We start from the raw sequence: 15,859 nt of genomic DNA on the forward strand, positions 1-15,859 counted from the left end.
AGGGAACTGGGGTTGTTCAGTCTGGAGAAGAGGAGGCTGAGGGGAGACCTCATCACTCTCTACAAGTACCTGAAAGGGGGTTGTGGTGAGGTGGGGGTTGGTCTCTTCTCCCAAGTAACCAGCAATAGGACGAGAGGAAATGGCCTCAAGTTGCGCCAGAGGAGGTTTAGATTGGATATTAGGAAAAATTTCTTCACTGAGAGGGTGGTCAGGCATTGGCACAGGCTGCCCAGGGAGGTGATGGGTTCACCATCACTGGAGGTGTTCAAAAAACGTGTGGACGTGGCACTTCAGGACATGATTTAGGGGGCATGGTGGTGCTGGATTAATGGTTGGACTTGATGATCTTGAAGGTCCTTACCAACCTAGTGATTCTGTGATTCTGAGTAGCTGTGTGGGTGAAATTTTACCAACTTAAAGAACTGCCCATGTTTCCAAGAGCAGGGCTGTACTTCTGTTTTTCTGCCACTGTATTTTCATGAGTACTTCATTTCAGCATACAACTGGGAAAACTATGAGGTTTAAAACCATGCTTTTTTGCCAAATTTGATTTTAACTCTTAGTGCCCCGCTCCGTTTCGCGGTGACACCCCACAGATGCACTGTGCTTGCTCAAGGCACTGGCAGTTTGGGGACCAGACCGCTGCTGCCTCCTGCATTAGCCTGGTGTGCTTGTGCTGTGCCTGCATCAACGTATCCCCAGGCGCATTGCGCGTACTTAATATACAGCACGCAGACCGGGGTAGTCTGAATTCAGGCTCGGTGTTTTACAGACTGCTTTGACCTAGGTGTTCTTGGTGAGAATTGTTTCTATAGGAAGTTTAAACTTTCAGAAGTTTTGCTTTACCTGAGTGTTTAGATGTGTTTTGAAATTGTAGGAAGAGCTATTATTAAACAACAGAATAGGATAAAGGGATATTACTCCAGCCTCTGGGAAATTCACCTTTAGCAAAAGTTAAGCCTGTAAAACTCTACCTAAAAATGTTAGTTTTATGTGAAAATGAGTGGATGGAAACAATTGTTTTAGCAGTGATTCAGAGGCTTTGCACGTACGTACTGTACATCCAAGTTCCTACTATAAATGTTCTACAGCCAAATATACCACTGCTAATCTGTCTGATGTTAATTTACAGTTCTTAATAGCAGAGGGATTTAAGACAAATACGAGTCAAAGCTATTTCCTTAAATAGCTAAGATATTGAACTTCAAACCACAGTTCTATTGTTTATTTTCTTACTGAGAGATAAAGTATAAAAACAGGTAAATAATTATTTTACTATGAATAACCATATGATCTGGAAGTTTCTGATAAAACTAATTATTTCTTGGGAAGAACCTCATTCAGAGATTAGTAATAACTTAATACGAGCCAGCTCAGCAGGTATTTGTGTGTTCTTTATGGGTGTTTTCTATTACAGAAGAAAGCTCGGGAATTCACTGATATGTAGCTTTCTTTTCCTGGTACTCATTCAGTGATTCCAAGAAACTTCCTATGCAGTTGTGTTTTGTGTAATGGGTTAAAAAAAGTCAATTGAAAGGCTTGGATAGTTTTAAATAGATTAAGTGGAAATGTTTGGAAAAAATTTGTATATTGTATTTATCTGCTCTTAATAACTTGGACAAGAAGTTGGCACAATCAAAAGGAAATAAAAAAGAAAAAGAAAAAGAAATCCCAAATATGAACCCTGCAACAGGCACATCCACTGCAGAAAAGCCTTTAGTGCCTTTGTGGCTTTATTACTACAGCAACGAGAACTGGGCAGATGGGATTGGATTTTCTACTAGCTACGAGCAGGGATTTTTGTGTAACATGGTAACAAATCAAGTTGTCCTTATGCAAAATAATTAAATAGCTTTTAAGCATTTTTGAAAATTAAACTGTACTGTTTGGAAACAAGGTCAGGGCAAAGTAATCATTTTTATGGAAATTGTATTTGTCCAAGTAACAGGAAATATTGAAGTGCATTTTTTTTTTTCCTGGGAGGTAGGCAGTTCTTAACAATTTAAGTCATAATGTTGTCAAATGTGGGAGGATCATTTCAAAGCTGGCAATGTGAAGTTATAGTCAGAGCTATTATTCTCCCTAGAAAGATAAAAGAAAATCCAAAGACTCCCATTAGAAGGATTGCCTCTCTTTTTCACTCAAGTAAACTCTGATACCAAAGACCTTGGGAGACAGGTTTTAGAAGATGAACCCAGAACTACTGCCACTAAAATAAACTGTCTTAGGTTGCCTTGAAGGATTCATTGGGTGATATGCCCAGCAGCAGGAAAAACATTCCCAGGATACACTAAAACTCCAAAGAATCTGAAAAGGCTTTCCATGATTTTGAAATCTTAAATCAGAAATGTTTTGGGGGCGGGAAATGCAGTGTTTCCAGCCAGCTGTGACGTTTTTCCAGGAGACACTGAATGCAAAGTTGGAAAATCATTCAAATAAGGACAATTTTTTTTTTTCCTTTTTTTTTTTTTGGCCCTCATTGGCAGTATTATGTCTTTGGTTAAAATCCTGATCTGAGATGTGGCAAGACTTCCTCCCCAGCCAGTAACAAATAATTTAAGACAGGAAATGACATCTAGTTACAGTGCTTATGACAGGCGGACTAATGCATCTGTGGAACTGCTAGTTTGAACTGTGGGACGCTATTTATTGTCTGGGCACTGAGTCTGGCTTAAAGAGCAGAGAACAGATAATCAAAGCAAATACTCGGTCTTGGGATTCTCAAACGAAAGCTGTGCAGCTTGTTTTTTATCCCAGAAAAACCCAACAGGAGCACCCTTCCGAGCGTGAAAGTAGAAGGATGTTTGTTTTGTTCTTAGACACTAAGGCTGCCAGGGAGAACCTGCAAGACCAAAAATCTCAGCTCTCCAATTAAAATAGTTTCTTTGTGCCGTATTGATTCTTCTGATCTTGGTGCCAAATGATTTGAGCCTGAACGCTAATTGAGACCTGGTTTAGATTGTTCAGACCTTTAACTGCAGGTGCTTTCCGTCTTTAATGATGCTGTGGGGTTTTGTGCTCACAGTGAGGACGGAGAAGTAAGAGTGATTAGCCAAAGGATTTTGGGGTGTCAGCCATGTGCAAGGGACAAGGGGATTGAGCAGATTGTGTGGCACCTGGCAGGGCTTAGCCGTGTTAATGTGAGATAACCCATCTCCTGTGCTCGGGGGTGACTCAGTGCTCCTGCACAGTGCTGCACAAAAGCCTCCCATAGCCCTTGTGCCTCAGGTTCAGGCATTCCAGCCAAAAATACTCCTTCCACCAGAGTTAAATGATCTCAGTCTTCTGGAAGACGTGCCATAATATTACGTCTTACGGAAACCAGATAAAATATCAAGTATGTGATATAGTGTTGCCAACTTAATTCTACAGACAAGAGAAAATTCATGTGCGTTGAGAGCACAGCACAGGAGAGACACGGAGCTGCTGGAGCGGGGCCAGAGGAGGCCCCAGCGATGCTCCGAGGGCTGGAACAGCTCTGCTGGGAGGACAGGCTGGGAGAGCTGGGGGGGCTCAGCCTGGAGCAGAGAAGGCTCTGGGGAGACCTTCCTGCAGCTGCCAGGGTGAGAGGGGCTGAGGAGAAAGATGGGGACAGGCTTTTTAGCAGGTTCTGTTGTGATAGGACAAGGGGTGATGGGTTTAAACTGAAAGAGGGCAGATTTAGCCTAGATACAAGGAGGAAATTTTTCACCATGAAGGTGGTGAACCCCGTCCCAGGTTGCCCAGAGAGGTGGTGGATGCCCCATCCCTGGAACCATCCCAGGTCAGGCTGGACGGGGCTCTGAGCAACCTGCTCGAGTTGAAGATGTCCCTGCTCACTGCAGGGGCTTGGATGAGATGGCCTTGAAAGGTCCCTTCCCACCCAAACCATTTTCTGATGCTGTGGTATACATAACACCATCATATACAGCTGCCTGCCTTTTGTGGGTGTTTATTGCTAAATATGCGCTCCCGATCTCCTTCCCTGCTGTCAGTAGGATAGCAGAGCATGCATCGATTCTGGCTATTGTTGACTTTTGTTGGTTTTTCCTTTCTTATTTGTTTGGGGGGAGGTATGTGTGTGTACAGTAATTTTGCATTTAGGTTTCTGGATTTAAAATAGTTGTATGCTGTTTTTCACAAACTGTAAAAATATTTATGTACATGAATTATTGGTTGGTTGTTCCTTAAGCTCTTACAGAAGACTGATTTGGCAAAACTCTTTTACAGTAAGCGTGCCAAGTGTAAATGGGCAATCCATTCATATAGTCTTGTTACTCTTGCAAGGGCTACTATGCGCTAAATGTCTTTGAAGATGCTACTCATGTTTTGAGAGGGGGTAATATTTTAACATTGCTTTTAATATGATAATGCACTGGTGATGAAGCTTAGTGCGATATGATCACATTTATTTAGAACACTGAATTGCTACTGTAGTTGAAAAACTGCCTTTAGATGCAACAGTCCTGCTATCTACTTGGATATACCTGTTGCTTCTTGTATTTTTAATATTAGTATGGAAATGCAGTAAGCTTAGGAAACGATTATGGTCACTGGGATTCAGGCATGTTTTACTATCCATATTTTTATGGAAATTATATATCGGCATCCAGGTCATTGCTGTATTTCCCCCTGTAGCGTGGTGGGTCTCCCCTCTCCCCCTGTATATTTCTGTGACAGTTAGCACGGGGACATCCCAGGCTAAGGAAAGCAAATAGTAAATGTCAGCTTTAGCCTATCTATAATGTGAGATAACAGAAAAATCTGCAGTTACCAGGTCAGACACCCCTAATACTAACTAGCTATCGCTTCTGTCCAGAAAGTTTTATAAAATAAGCAGTTACTAAACCATAGATTAATTTATTTTCTGACATTTCAGATGTTCTTGAAGTTCTTGAGTCTTAGGACAGACCTCTGTCCATATTCTTTTATGTCAATTAAAATATATTGGAATGTCTTTGAAGTTTTCTGGGATTAATCTCTGTAAGCTTGATGAGTAATTTCCAGCCTTTCTTGTTAGTCTGTGTTTAAGGTTTGGAGACAAATGGGTGTGATGACTTGGTTGAGCATTTTGAAATACTACTAATTTGATTTTCCATTTTGGAATGGAGCTTTCGTTTGGGGAACATGTTATTATTTGTGCCAGGCTTTTATTTTTAAGACTTCCAGTGTAAAAAAAAAAAAAAAAAAAAAAAAAAAATCTGTTTAGATTCATTTGATGAGCTGAGAGCTACACCTAGTAATGATGGGGTACAACTTTCAGACAGAAGGTTAGTGATAGACTGGGTATTAGGAAAAAATTCATTGCAAAAAAGAGATGTCAGACATTGGAACAGGCTGCCCAGGGAAGTGGTGGAGTCACCATCTCTGGAAGTAATTTAAAGACGTGTAGATGTGGTGCTTGGGGACATGGTTTAGTGGTGGACTTGGCAGTGTTGGTTTAATGGTTGGACTCAATGATTTTAAAGGTCTTTCCAACCTAAACAATTCTATGATTCTATGATCCACTTTTGCCTCTGTAGCCTCCTTAATGATATTTGTTCCCATTGTTTCCATAATTACTAGGGTATATACTGCATATTTTGCTAATAAATCTTTCTTTTTAGGGATCTTTTGAGTGTTTTTATTGTGTAGCTGTATTTGCTGCATAGCCAGATGCTCTCTCCAATTAGAGTATCAGCAAAATAAGTACAAGCAGATAAAGGAATAGTAGCCAATTGCAGGAGCAGATGGTAACCCTTCAAGAATTCCCAGCTGCTTAGATCAGCCTGGGTGTCCAAAGAGGTGTCAGACTCTGACCTGGGTTTTGAGGACGGGTGTCAGGGCGGCTGCATGAAACATAGTTTGTGATTCATTCCAGGTAAGCTGCTGGAAAGCAAAAAAGAATTAGAAGATACAGCAATGATGTGGTATCTTTAGGAAGAGAAATATCACAGCTTTTGAAGAGGGAAATTGTGGTTTCTATGTCCATTAGGCTTCTTTCATGAATCAACTAAGGATATTTTTAAGGGTCATCTGGTGCACATAATATACTTGAACTTCCAAAAAAAGTTTTTGACAGTGTTCCCCCCGCTAGAGTCTCTTCTGGAAACTAAGCAATCATGGAGTAGGAAGGATTGATTATTCTGTTCATTAACGAGTTCCTGAAAGATATAAATTACGGGCAGCAGTCAGATTGCAGAGAGGTAGGAGTGAAATCACATATGCATCAAAACTGTTTAACATATTCATAAATGGTCTAGAAAATGGATTATTTTTACAGCTGTAAAAAATTATTTTAGTAATAAAAGATGGTCATAAAGAAGTACAAAAGGATCTTAGACCCCGTAAGCAGGTTCTAAGAAGTTGGTGAATTCCGTATCAGTAAGTTCAAAGTTGAATGGGGGAGAAAGCTGCCTTAGCCAGTAAAGAGTTGTTCTGGATACTTGTGTGTAAACATTAGTTTAATGACCACTGTAACTCAAAAAAGGGATGAGAATCTCGGAAATCAGTAGCAAAGGAATAGAAAATAAAGCAGAAAAAAATTATGTCATGCTAAAAATGTTATATGCCCATACCTTGTATACAGTGAAAGTTCATCCACTGCTGTTAGTCATTGGCGTAGATGTAATTTTTGCCATTGTAAGCTCACATTAGGTTGCTTAGGTGGGCAGATGGACATGTTTTAGGGAAGGAGCATGCTGTAATTTCTTTATTTCTACACTTTTCTCAATTCTCAGTCAGACACAAGACAGTGGGGCAAAGCAGCCTTTGTCTGATGGCTGTGAGTATTTATTTGCCTTCCATTCTTGTGCTTTAGTCTCATTACTGGCGCTAATAAATACTGTATAGTACATACTTCTATGCGGAAGCCTTTCAGAGAGGAACATAATGTTTTACTGCCTACAGCCCAGTTTGTCAAGCAGGTGAGCAGGATTCCTGAAAGGCAGAAGGTTTCTTTGTAGTAATGAGGGGAGCTAGAGGAGGACTGCACACTTTGGTTTCTCTATCCTCTGGAAGTGCAATTGAAGTGCAGTTTAGCTTCCTCAGCAAGTGGGTGTTAACATATCTGATACATTAAAAGCAATGATCACAGCCTAGAACATATTTGTAAACCTTGAAAAAGTGTTTGTGGGGAGTGGGGGAGAATGGTCATGGCTGAGAGCATTTGAGGCGCAGCATTTTTTGTCCAGAACGAACGTAAGGGTGACTTCCACATGTTGAGGATCATGTGTGAGGGCAAACACAAGGGTTTTCCCTTGAATATTAAGGGATCAACTGATCACCTACATTATTACAAAACTGTAACCACTTGTCATTCAACTAGATTGGAATATGCTCCTTTGATATCTGCTCTACCTACTCATGCAAAATACTGTGTGAAAACCACCAGCCTTACTGTTGTAATTTTTGTTAATATTCATGCTAAAACATAAGTTAACTGGAAAATATACCCGTGTGACTAACTAGATTGGTTGTGTTGACTCCACAGGATTTAACACTCAGTATGGAAGCTAACAATCCAAAAGCCTTTCTTCCCTAGGTCTAACCAAAAAACTGTTCTGAAAATAGGTTCTGCTTTGTGTCAGAGAAGACTTAAATGCCAGTTGTTCATGCTGCTTTTACCTCCATTTCAATCCAGCTTTTGATTAAAGAAGCTATAATTGTTAAAATCTATATTGTATGTATTTGTATGTATTTACAGACTTCTCTTTTAATTTTTAAATAGCAAAATCACCAGGGTTTTGGCAGACATCTGAATCTCATTAGAAAATGTACATCCAAAGCAGCTTATGAGGAGGGGTTAATTTTAACTTTGATAGTCAATGCCTTAAATTTAAATGCTAGAAAACAGAGTGTGTGTGTGTATTTATATACTAGAAATGAAAATTTTAATATCTCAAGTTTACTTTTTCCTTTTTATTTTCTATATTAGAAAACCTATTGCTTTTTAAACTGAATCAGTAATTCTAAGCAAGGTCATTGATTTAGTACAATAATATGAGAGATGTCTGTTTTTCTACTCCTGCATGACCTATTTACTGAGTAGCTGGTACATACTGGAGTTTACTAGGTTATAGAAGAGATGATCAGGTAATTTAAGATTCTACAAGTTGTATGCACTCAGGCTAAAATGTTATAATTATAATTCTGTCTTTTCACTCCATCAGTATTAACTAGACTCACTGGGAGAAAGTATTTTGTTTGGGAGAAAGTATTTTGAAATACTAAATTTAACTAAGCTGAAATAGAACAGTTATGTAACTCCATATAAGCCTGAAATTAGGTTACTAAAGTTTGTCCTAGATGCTAAATTTGTCTTCTGGACTGTTGTCCTGGCACACAGCAGTTCTGCTAGACTGTGGTTTTGGTTTTTTTCCCCCAAGTTAGAACATAATAATGGGTGTATGCAGTGGGCTGATGAAGTTCTTCACTGTAACAACTCCTCACTCCCCCTGTCTTCTGTATTGTACCCAGTTACTTATTCGTGCAAGAAATTTCCCTGGTTTGCGCTCTCTAAGTTTCTTTAAAGATTTTGGCCAGGACTTTTTGAAAGCCCTTCAGAAAGCTGGGAAGATGGTGTGCATGAGAGCATGTCCATGTTTTTGCTTCAAGGAAAACTAATGGGTTTGTAAGGTCTGATTTTTTTTGTTTTCCAAAGCAGTATTGACACTTCTGAAGAAGACTCATTCAGTAGTTATATTATCTGTTGTATATGTTGTATGTGTTGTACTAATTTATTCAGTATGGAGATAAGGTTAGCAAGCTATTAGCTTCCTCCCTGACCATTAAAAAATGGCATCACATTTGCCACCTCCTGGTTCCTGAGGTATGTAAGCAAGAGATTACATACCACCATTACCGATTCAGGAACTTCATTCTTGTGTTTCTTTATGTCCTTTGGATGACATGATATGGTTCTGTTACCTCGTACCATCCTAAGCATATAACTTCATGTTTGGCAATATGAAAACATAAATGATTTGCTCTTATCTGCTCTACCTCTGGTCCAGTTGTGATTTTAATTATCCTTTTACTACTCACAACCCTCATCTTTTCCTGCAGCCTTGATTAGTTTTGGGTAGCTTTACTTGGGGTTATTTAAAAAATGCAGAACAATACGGGGCCAAGAATAATCTGCGCTGTGCCTCTTGAAAGTGTATTGGGTGCACGAGAGCATCACCTACTTCTGCCTTGGTAAGGTTTAGTGCTTTGGCAGCTAATCAATTCTTAATCCATTTAATGTACATTGTGTTCTTATAATGCTTGGATACTTTAATTGAAATATTATGCAACATTCAGTTGTTACTTACATAAATCTGAACATATCATTATCCAGCACCGTTACCTCGTCAACCAAATGTGTGATCTCCTCAGATGACATTTGCAAAGTTAATTGGACCAGGTTGAGTTGGTGGTTGTTTGTTACTACTCTTTGATTTCATACAAATATTTCCGTATCTTGATTCTGTGTTTTGACTCAGCTTGAGGGAAACTAATTATTTAGAACCTACACATACCAAAATCATCCTTGAACCCTTTCATAGTAGTTGTTTTCTTCACTATTTTGGTATTGAGACTTCTTATAAGTCAGCCTGTACAGTCTGGGAATCTCCTTGGAGATGTCTCTTTAAAAAATCCTAACTTTTGGTTTCTTTGGATACATTTATAAACAGATAGTCTAAACCCAGGCAGTAAGTGTGTAGCAGCTAAGTAATGTCTTGTGTAGTGAGAAATGGAGTAGGTGTTTCCCAGCCCTTTGGAGATGAAGCTCTAGCTATTGAACTTCCTCCCCCTGCTCTACCACTCTACTGTGCTGACTGTATAGAAATTGCATACGTTGTTACTGAGACACGGGTGTCATTGCTGCAAATAGGATTTGTAACCAGCTGTGCCCCTGACCCCAAAACAGCCTGTACACACATTCTTCCTTGTTTATTCTGCATATGATCCTTTCTGTGGCATGTCTGTGAAGTTAGTGTTAAAATCTAAATATTATTATTACTACTATTACCATTATTACTGAGAGTGAAAAAATACTGTTAATACTGGATAGTATGCTTCATCTACTGCAACCAGAGAGGATCCAAAACTGTGTTAGGATGTGATCAGTCTTCAAATGCATGGACGACAGCTTCAAATCCTGTTTTCAGGAATACATTTAGACAGGCCAGGCAGCAGTAATTTTAGGTATGGTTATTTCTGCCTTGTGTAGAATGACTTTCCAGAGTGTTTTGCAAACCTTGTTTTCCATGATAGACTCCTCTGGCTCCCATAAGGAGTCTCGCAGTAAAAGGTTGTTAATAGCAGCTCCAGGTGGACCATCTGTGGAAACTCCGACTGTTTCATTTCTTCACAATCTCTTTTGGAAGAGATGTCCCAGGGGTCCCAGTTTTATCAAGATGTTGGTGTCACAGTGTCATTGGTTAGAACAGCTCTGGAAACTTTCTTAGCAACTCAGTTACATGGAGACCAAATGTTGAAGTGAGAAGTCACATTCTCTGTGAACAAAGACCAGGGTTTTGCCCATGGGAGAAGAATCTCTGCATTGCTTGGGTTCATACGATAAGGAGTGAAAAGCTAGAGGAGGGTGGGAGGTTACTATATGCTACTGGAAGATACAGATGCTGTTGGAGTTTGAATAGTGAATATCAGCATGTCTAGCACAAGCTGAAGTAGAACTGCTCTAATAATATCCACATGGGACAATGAGGAGGTTATGATTACGAGGTCCATATTTTTTTCCTTACTTTTATCTGGTAAGACTTTTGGAGAATGTTACTTGTATAGGAAGCAGGTAACCTCTTATTGCAAAAGTCAGGTTTATCACCCACTATTCTATAGAGGTACACCTTGTTTAATTTCAGGGATTAATGAGTCTAAGGATTCATCTGAACTGCCAAAAAATAATTGTACCTTCTGTTTAGATCTTGGATCCTCATTTTTATATTCCATTAGTGAAGCAGGTTTGAGCTTTGAAGGAGTGTTTCAAACCATTGTTTTCAGAGCCTCATTTGACGCTTACTATTCCTTTTGGAGATTGCATGCCTTAATTTTGAAATCTTAATTTACGAGAGAGCGAGAAAGGCAATAAATAAATAGCTTTTCAATCCAAGCAGTCCTTGTATGGATACCTAACTGGGCATGATGTCAAAGTCTATTGTGCTTTTTTCAAGTGTATTTTTAAAACATTTGACTGCCTAGGTCAGTGCCTTTTTGTACAGAACATTAATAAGCATCCATGAAAAAAAAAAAGGAACTGAGAAGTTCTTAATATGCCATCAATGGCAATAGCCAAATTACAAACAATAGTACAAAGAGAACAGAGAACTCAAGGCTCACTTGTGCTTGAATAAGGGTTTCTTCTGCTCACAGCACCTTTCCCAATTTGCTAGTCCTCCCAGAACTACAGCCTGTAAGCATTAGCCTGTCTGAGGACACAACACCTTGCACATTTTATTAGCTAAGTGAAGTTGCTTGCTGTGAATGTTCTGAGAACTGCATCTTAACTGCACGACACAGATGCTTAGGGCAGAATACGGTGCATTTGTTAAATGTCATCTTTATTTATGCATGGTATCTTTTGGTCTTTCTAAAACATTCAGATCTGACTACCCAAGCATGGATTTGCAGTTAAGCTGCCAGCAAACTTTTTTGTTTGAAAGTTGTGACCTTAAATGCAAAGCACTTTCCTTTTGGTTTTATTTTTTTCCTTTCTAATAATCTTTAGGAGTATGAAAACCTTTGTCACTTGTTTTAAATATCATTATGACAGGTCCCTGTAAGCCTGTATGTATTTATAGTAAATACTACTCTGTGTTTGTCACCAGGGAGATTGCAGCTATGAACTGGAGATTAAGCCTCACTTACGAATTGAAGATGTTAACATTCAAAGAAATGAAAATCATCTTTCTATCACCAACTCTACATTTGATCAGAAAGCACGCTCATCTAGAAAAGACATGGCGCACAGATCAAAAGTAAAACCATTTTTACCTCATACAAATGATAATGGGAATGAATTCTTTTCCACGTTTAAAATAACAAAAACAAAGACTCCCAAAAGAACTTCTGGATTGAATTTGGAAGTACCTGTGTTGCCTACAGATATTGATACTTCAGCTTCCTACTCGTCAAGAAGGATTGCTCTGATAGAGAATACTGACCAGAGCAGCCAAAACGATGAGGAACTAGAGGTGACATTCGACTTAGATGAATTTATTGACCTATGTGACAACAGTGAAAGTGCTATGATTCATGAAAGTGCAGCAATAGAGGAATACAAAACTGTAGATAAAGCTTGCAGGTCATTGGGGATGACCAATAACCACACAGATTCGGGTTATAGTAGCTTCACAGTTGAGAAATCACCTGGGTCCTCTGACTTATTTTATCTTCCTGAATCATATGTGGATTCCTTTGCACTTGTGAGACCATCTGAGGAGCCTTCTTGGTTAAAACAAATGTTTTCCCATGTGAAAAGACTTTTATCACAAACTCCCCCCTCTTTGAATAAACTTTATGATTTTGAAAACATGATGAGAAATGAAGAAACAGTATGTCCTTTTCAAAAAGTTATTTCTGATAGTTATTTGGTGACACTGCAGGACAAAGTCTGTTCTGCATCCTCAGGAGTTGATCGTTCACTGCTGCTCTTTGAAAATCCTGAACTGAAAGTCACCAGTGAATTGTGCGCTTCGGTAAGTACCTGTGTTTCAAAAACTGCATCACCTTCTGAGACTGCTGTTGTTAAAGCCAAAGAGGAACTCCACTGGAATGACAGCTTTGATAGTCTGTTTGACAATGAAGAATTCACTGAAAATCAAAAGAAAACTCCAATGATAAATCACACTCTGACAAGTAACCCTCCAAATACGTATTTTGTTCAAAAAGGTAAGGAAGATCTAGAAGTTAACAAGAAAAATGTGATTACTGATGAAGAGAAGAGTATACATTTATTTGAAGATGAACACATTTATGACACAAATAATGGAAGTTTTTCTATGAGCAATAAGCACTTAGTAAGGTCCGATTCAGGCAAGAGTGTTATTAGGCCAGTTGCAGAGCGAGGCTCCGAGTGGTCTCCTTCAGAGGTGTGCCGCATGAACACTGACAAAGCCTGCAAGGCGCAGCCGACAGGCAGTAAAGCCACAACCATGGAAATGTCAGGTGATATTAGTGTGACTGAGCAGTTTCTGGATAATGATGATCTTTGTGACTGTTCTCAAGAATTGTTTTCTGTTAACTTTGATCTGGGATTTTCCATCGAAGAGTGTGAGATCGAAATACCTGAAGAAAATATAAATACTAATAATATCAGAAAATTAAACAGTGCCTTGGGGAGTCATGCAGATGTTAAATCCACTGAAGATAAAAAAAAATTACCGAATGATAGGTCCAGACTTGAAACATTGTCTAAAGGGGATTGGAAAAGTCTTGAGAGAAGAGACATTTCCACACCATTGCCACTCCAGAGTAGGAGCATGAATGATGCCGAAGGCACTGAGGATGCTACCACTGCAGCACCTTACTTGAAGTCAGGAGACAGAAGAAGGGGAATTGGATCACCTGGAGCTTTGGCTTCTGTTCTTTCTACCCCAACAAGTAGAAAGGTTATGAATACTGAAGCTATCAAAAGAATTCCTATGAATGTCTTCTCTAGCGCCAGGAAGGAAATCCCAGAGCTGCCTCTTGCAGATAAAGTAAATACAACCCCACGTAGGCAGAGCTTTGGTTGTTCAGCCGTGGATGCACTTGATTCCCATTTGGGAAGAACTGAAAAACTGGAAGACACCAGTCTTCATAGTTCACGGGTGCTTCCTGCTGAAGGTAGGGATTTCAGTGGTGCAGTTAGTTAACACCTTCATGCTTAAATAAATAATGTAGAATCCAGTATCTTTTAGATCCTCAATTTGGTTTTATGACTTAGGTGGGGAGGATGAAAGGAAAAGGGAATAATGGCTGTAATACTAGAAGCTGGCTCAATGAGGAGACTTTCCAGAATTTTAACCCTACATACGAGCTTAGCTGTTTGAGGCTGAAACGCAGGCATACATATTTGGAGGAAGAACTTAGAATTAAACATTTCGTATCTCTTCACAGGGGCTAACAGTGCAACCGTGTGAGACACAATTGTGTGAGCTATACTGCCTTTAAAGCTCTTTTTTAATCCTCTCAGTATCTGATTCATAATCACCTGCATCTGTTGCACTTCAGTCCAGAATCCATTGCCTTCATATTTTCCTGTTGTTGTTCCCGAGGAATAGAAACTCTACTGATGGATTCCTTTCAGTTTGTTGCGTGACAACTGACCTGATTATAACTTCAGCACCAACCTGGATTGTCTTAAAAATATTGACTGTTTGTAGGCTCTATTCTATTTTTATTTCCTCCTTTCTCTCTCTCCCCTTCTGTCTTTTTTTGTTTTAGGACCAATATACCATTAAAAAAAAATTCATATTCAAATATTGCCAATATATAAATGACCATCATTCTTCACGTGTAGGTCACTTACAGGTCATATTCACACCCTTTGTTCTGTTTATCTCCGAATAACCTTGAATTACTTTCAAAACAATTCAGGCTTAATAGTACTCAGTTTCTTTCTTCTTTCTTTCTTTCTTACTTATTTCAGTACTTAATAGTCTGATTCATAGGGCACCAAGAGTTTTTCAGAATGGTTTTGTTATTGTCATTGAACGTTGAAACAAAGCATAAACAGTTCCTTTGGTGGTTAAAGCATCTTTCTTCCTTCTCTTTGAATTTGTCTGATATCATATTTTCTGGGGGCAATTGATTGTTGAATGCCACCTTTCTTCCTGAATCATCACACCTTCAAAGTGATATGTTAGTTTGCTGAATTAAAAATTCATAATCTATTTAAAAAGTAAAAAACTCCCCAACAACAAACAAACAAAACAAAACAAGCCACAAAAGGAAACAAATTGCTGTTTTAGAATTGCAGGGTTAATACTGAACCTGGCTTAGGTTGTTAAGGGCTTTGTCCAGTCGGGTCTTGAAAACCTCCCAGGACACTGTGTGTTGTTGAAATGATAGTTTTTGGTATTGAAATACGTTATTTTAGAAGTGGAATGTTTGGAAATATTGTGCTTTTCCTTAGAGAAATTCAAACCTTTGAGTGATTTAGTCAGAACTAACTCTCTGTCCTACCCTATCCTGCTATACTCCTAAACAGAGGAAAAAATAAGGCAGAATGCCGTAGCTGCAGTCAGTGTCGAGCCTGCTTTGGAGTAGGAAGGATGTTACAGTAGGCAGCATACCTACTGCACCGAGTGCAGGGTCTCTCTGTCAGAATTGGAGCTTTGACTTGCAGAATGTGAAGGGGTATCTTGGATTTCACAGTCATGTATTTCATAGTCTTCTGAAAAACAAAAAGGACTGCAGTTCTTTGAAGAGGAATTGGAAAGAGGACTTCTTAGCGAGTTCTGGTTTTGTTTCAGTCCACCCAAAGGGACATGTTATTACCAAGTGCTTCTAGAAGCATAACACTTGCTCAGTTTTTAAGGGCTTCTTCTCTTGGTTTCATTTTTCACCTCCCTTTTTCTGTATCTGTACTGGCTGGGGTAATCACTTCTACTCAGAGACTCTACAGGGAAGTAGGATTTATTGTACATCTCAGCTGGATTATGTATTTTGATTAACAAGGCTAAAGAGAACAGTATTTGCCGCATAGATCAATAAGTAATCTCCTTCATAGGTACTTCTATGAGGGAGACAGATTTTGGTTGTTCAGTTAGAGCAATATTGTATTGTGAACAATGCATTTTCTTGTGAATGTTGTTTACTATTTTTTCTGTAGGAACCAGCAGTGAGAGTGAAGAAGAGATTGTTTTCCAGAGAAAAAACAGGAAAAAAAAGAATGTTTTGAAGTCTCCTGATG

At 39.1% G+C, this 15,859-nt stretch overlaps 1 protein-coding gene across 1 annotated transcript in view; it reads left to right on the forward strand.

Moving 5' to 3' along the window:
• The window catches only part of FANCM (FA complementation group M), a gene marked incomplete at both ends in the record, with an annotated part of 89,569 nt that overhangs the window by 61,939 nt on the left and 11,771 nt on the right, over positions 1-15,859 (forward strand). Inside the window, 2 exons of the mRNA XM_082000946.1 lie at positions 11,790-13,788; positions 15,779-15,858. Coding sequence (XP_081857072.1) covers positions 11,790-13,788; positions 15,779-15,858 — 2,079 coding nt within the window. The remainder of the gene's footprint in view (positions 1-11,789; positions 13,789-15,778; position 15,859) is intronic.

The sequence above is a fragment of the Phaethon aethereus genome (genome assembly GCF_964289735.1).
Source record: "Phaethon aethereus genome assembly, chromosome: 5".
Lineage (NCBI taxonomy): Eukaryota > Metazoa > Chordata > Aves > Phaethontiformes > Phaethontidae > Phaethon > Phaethon aethereus.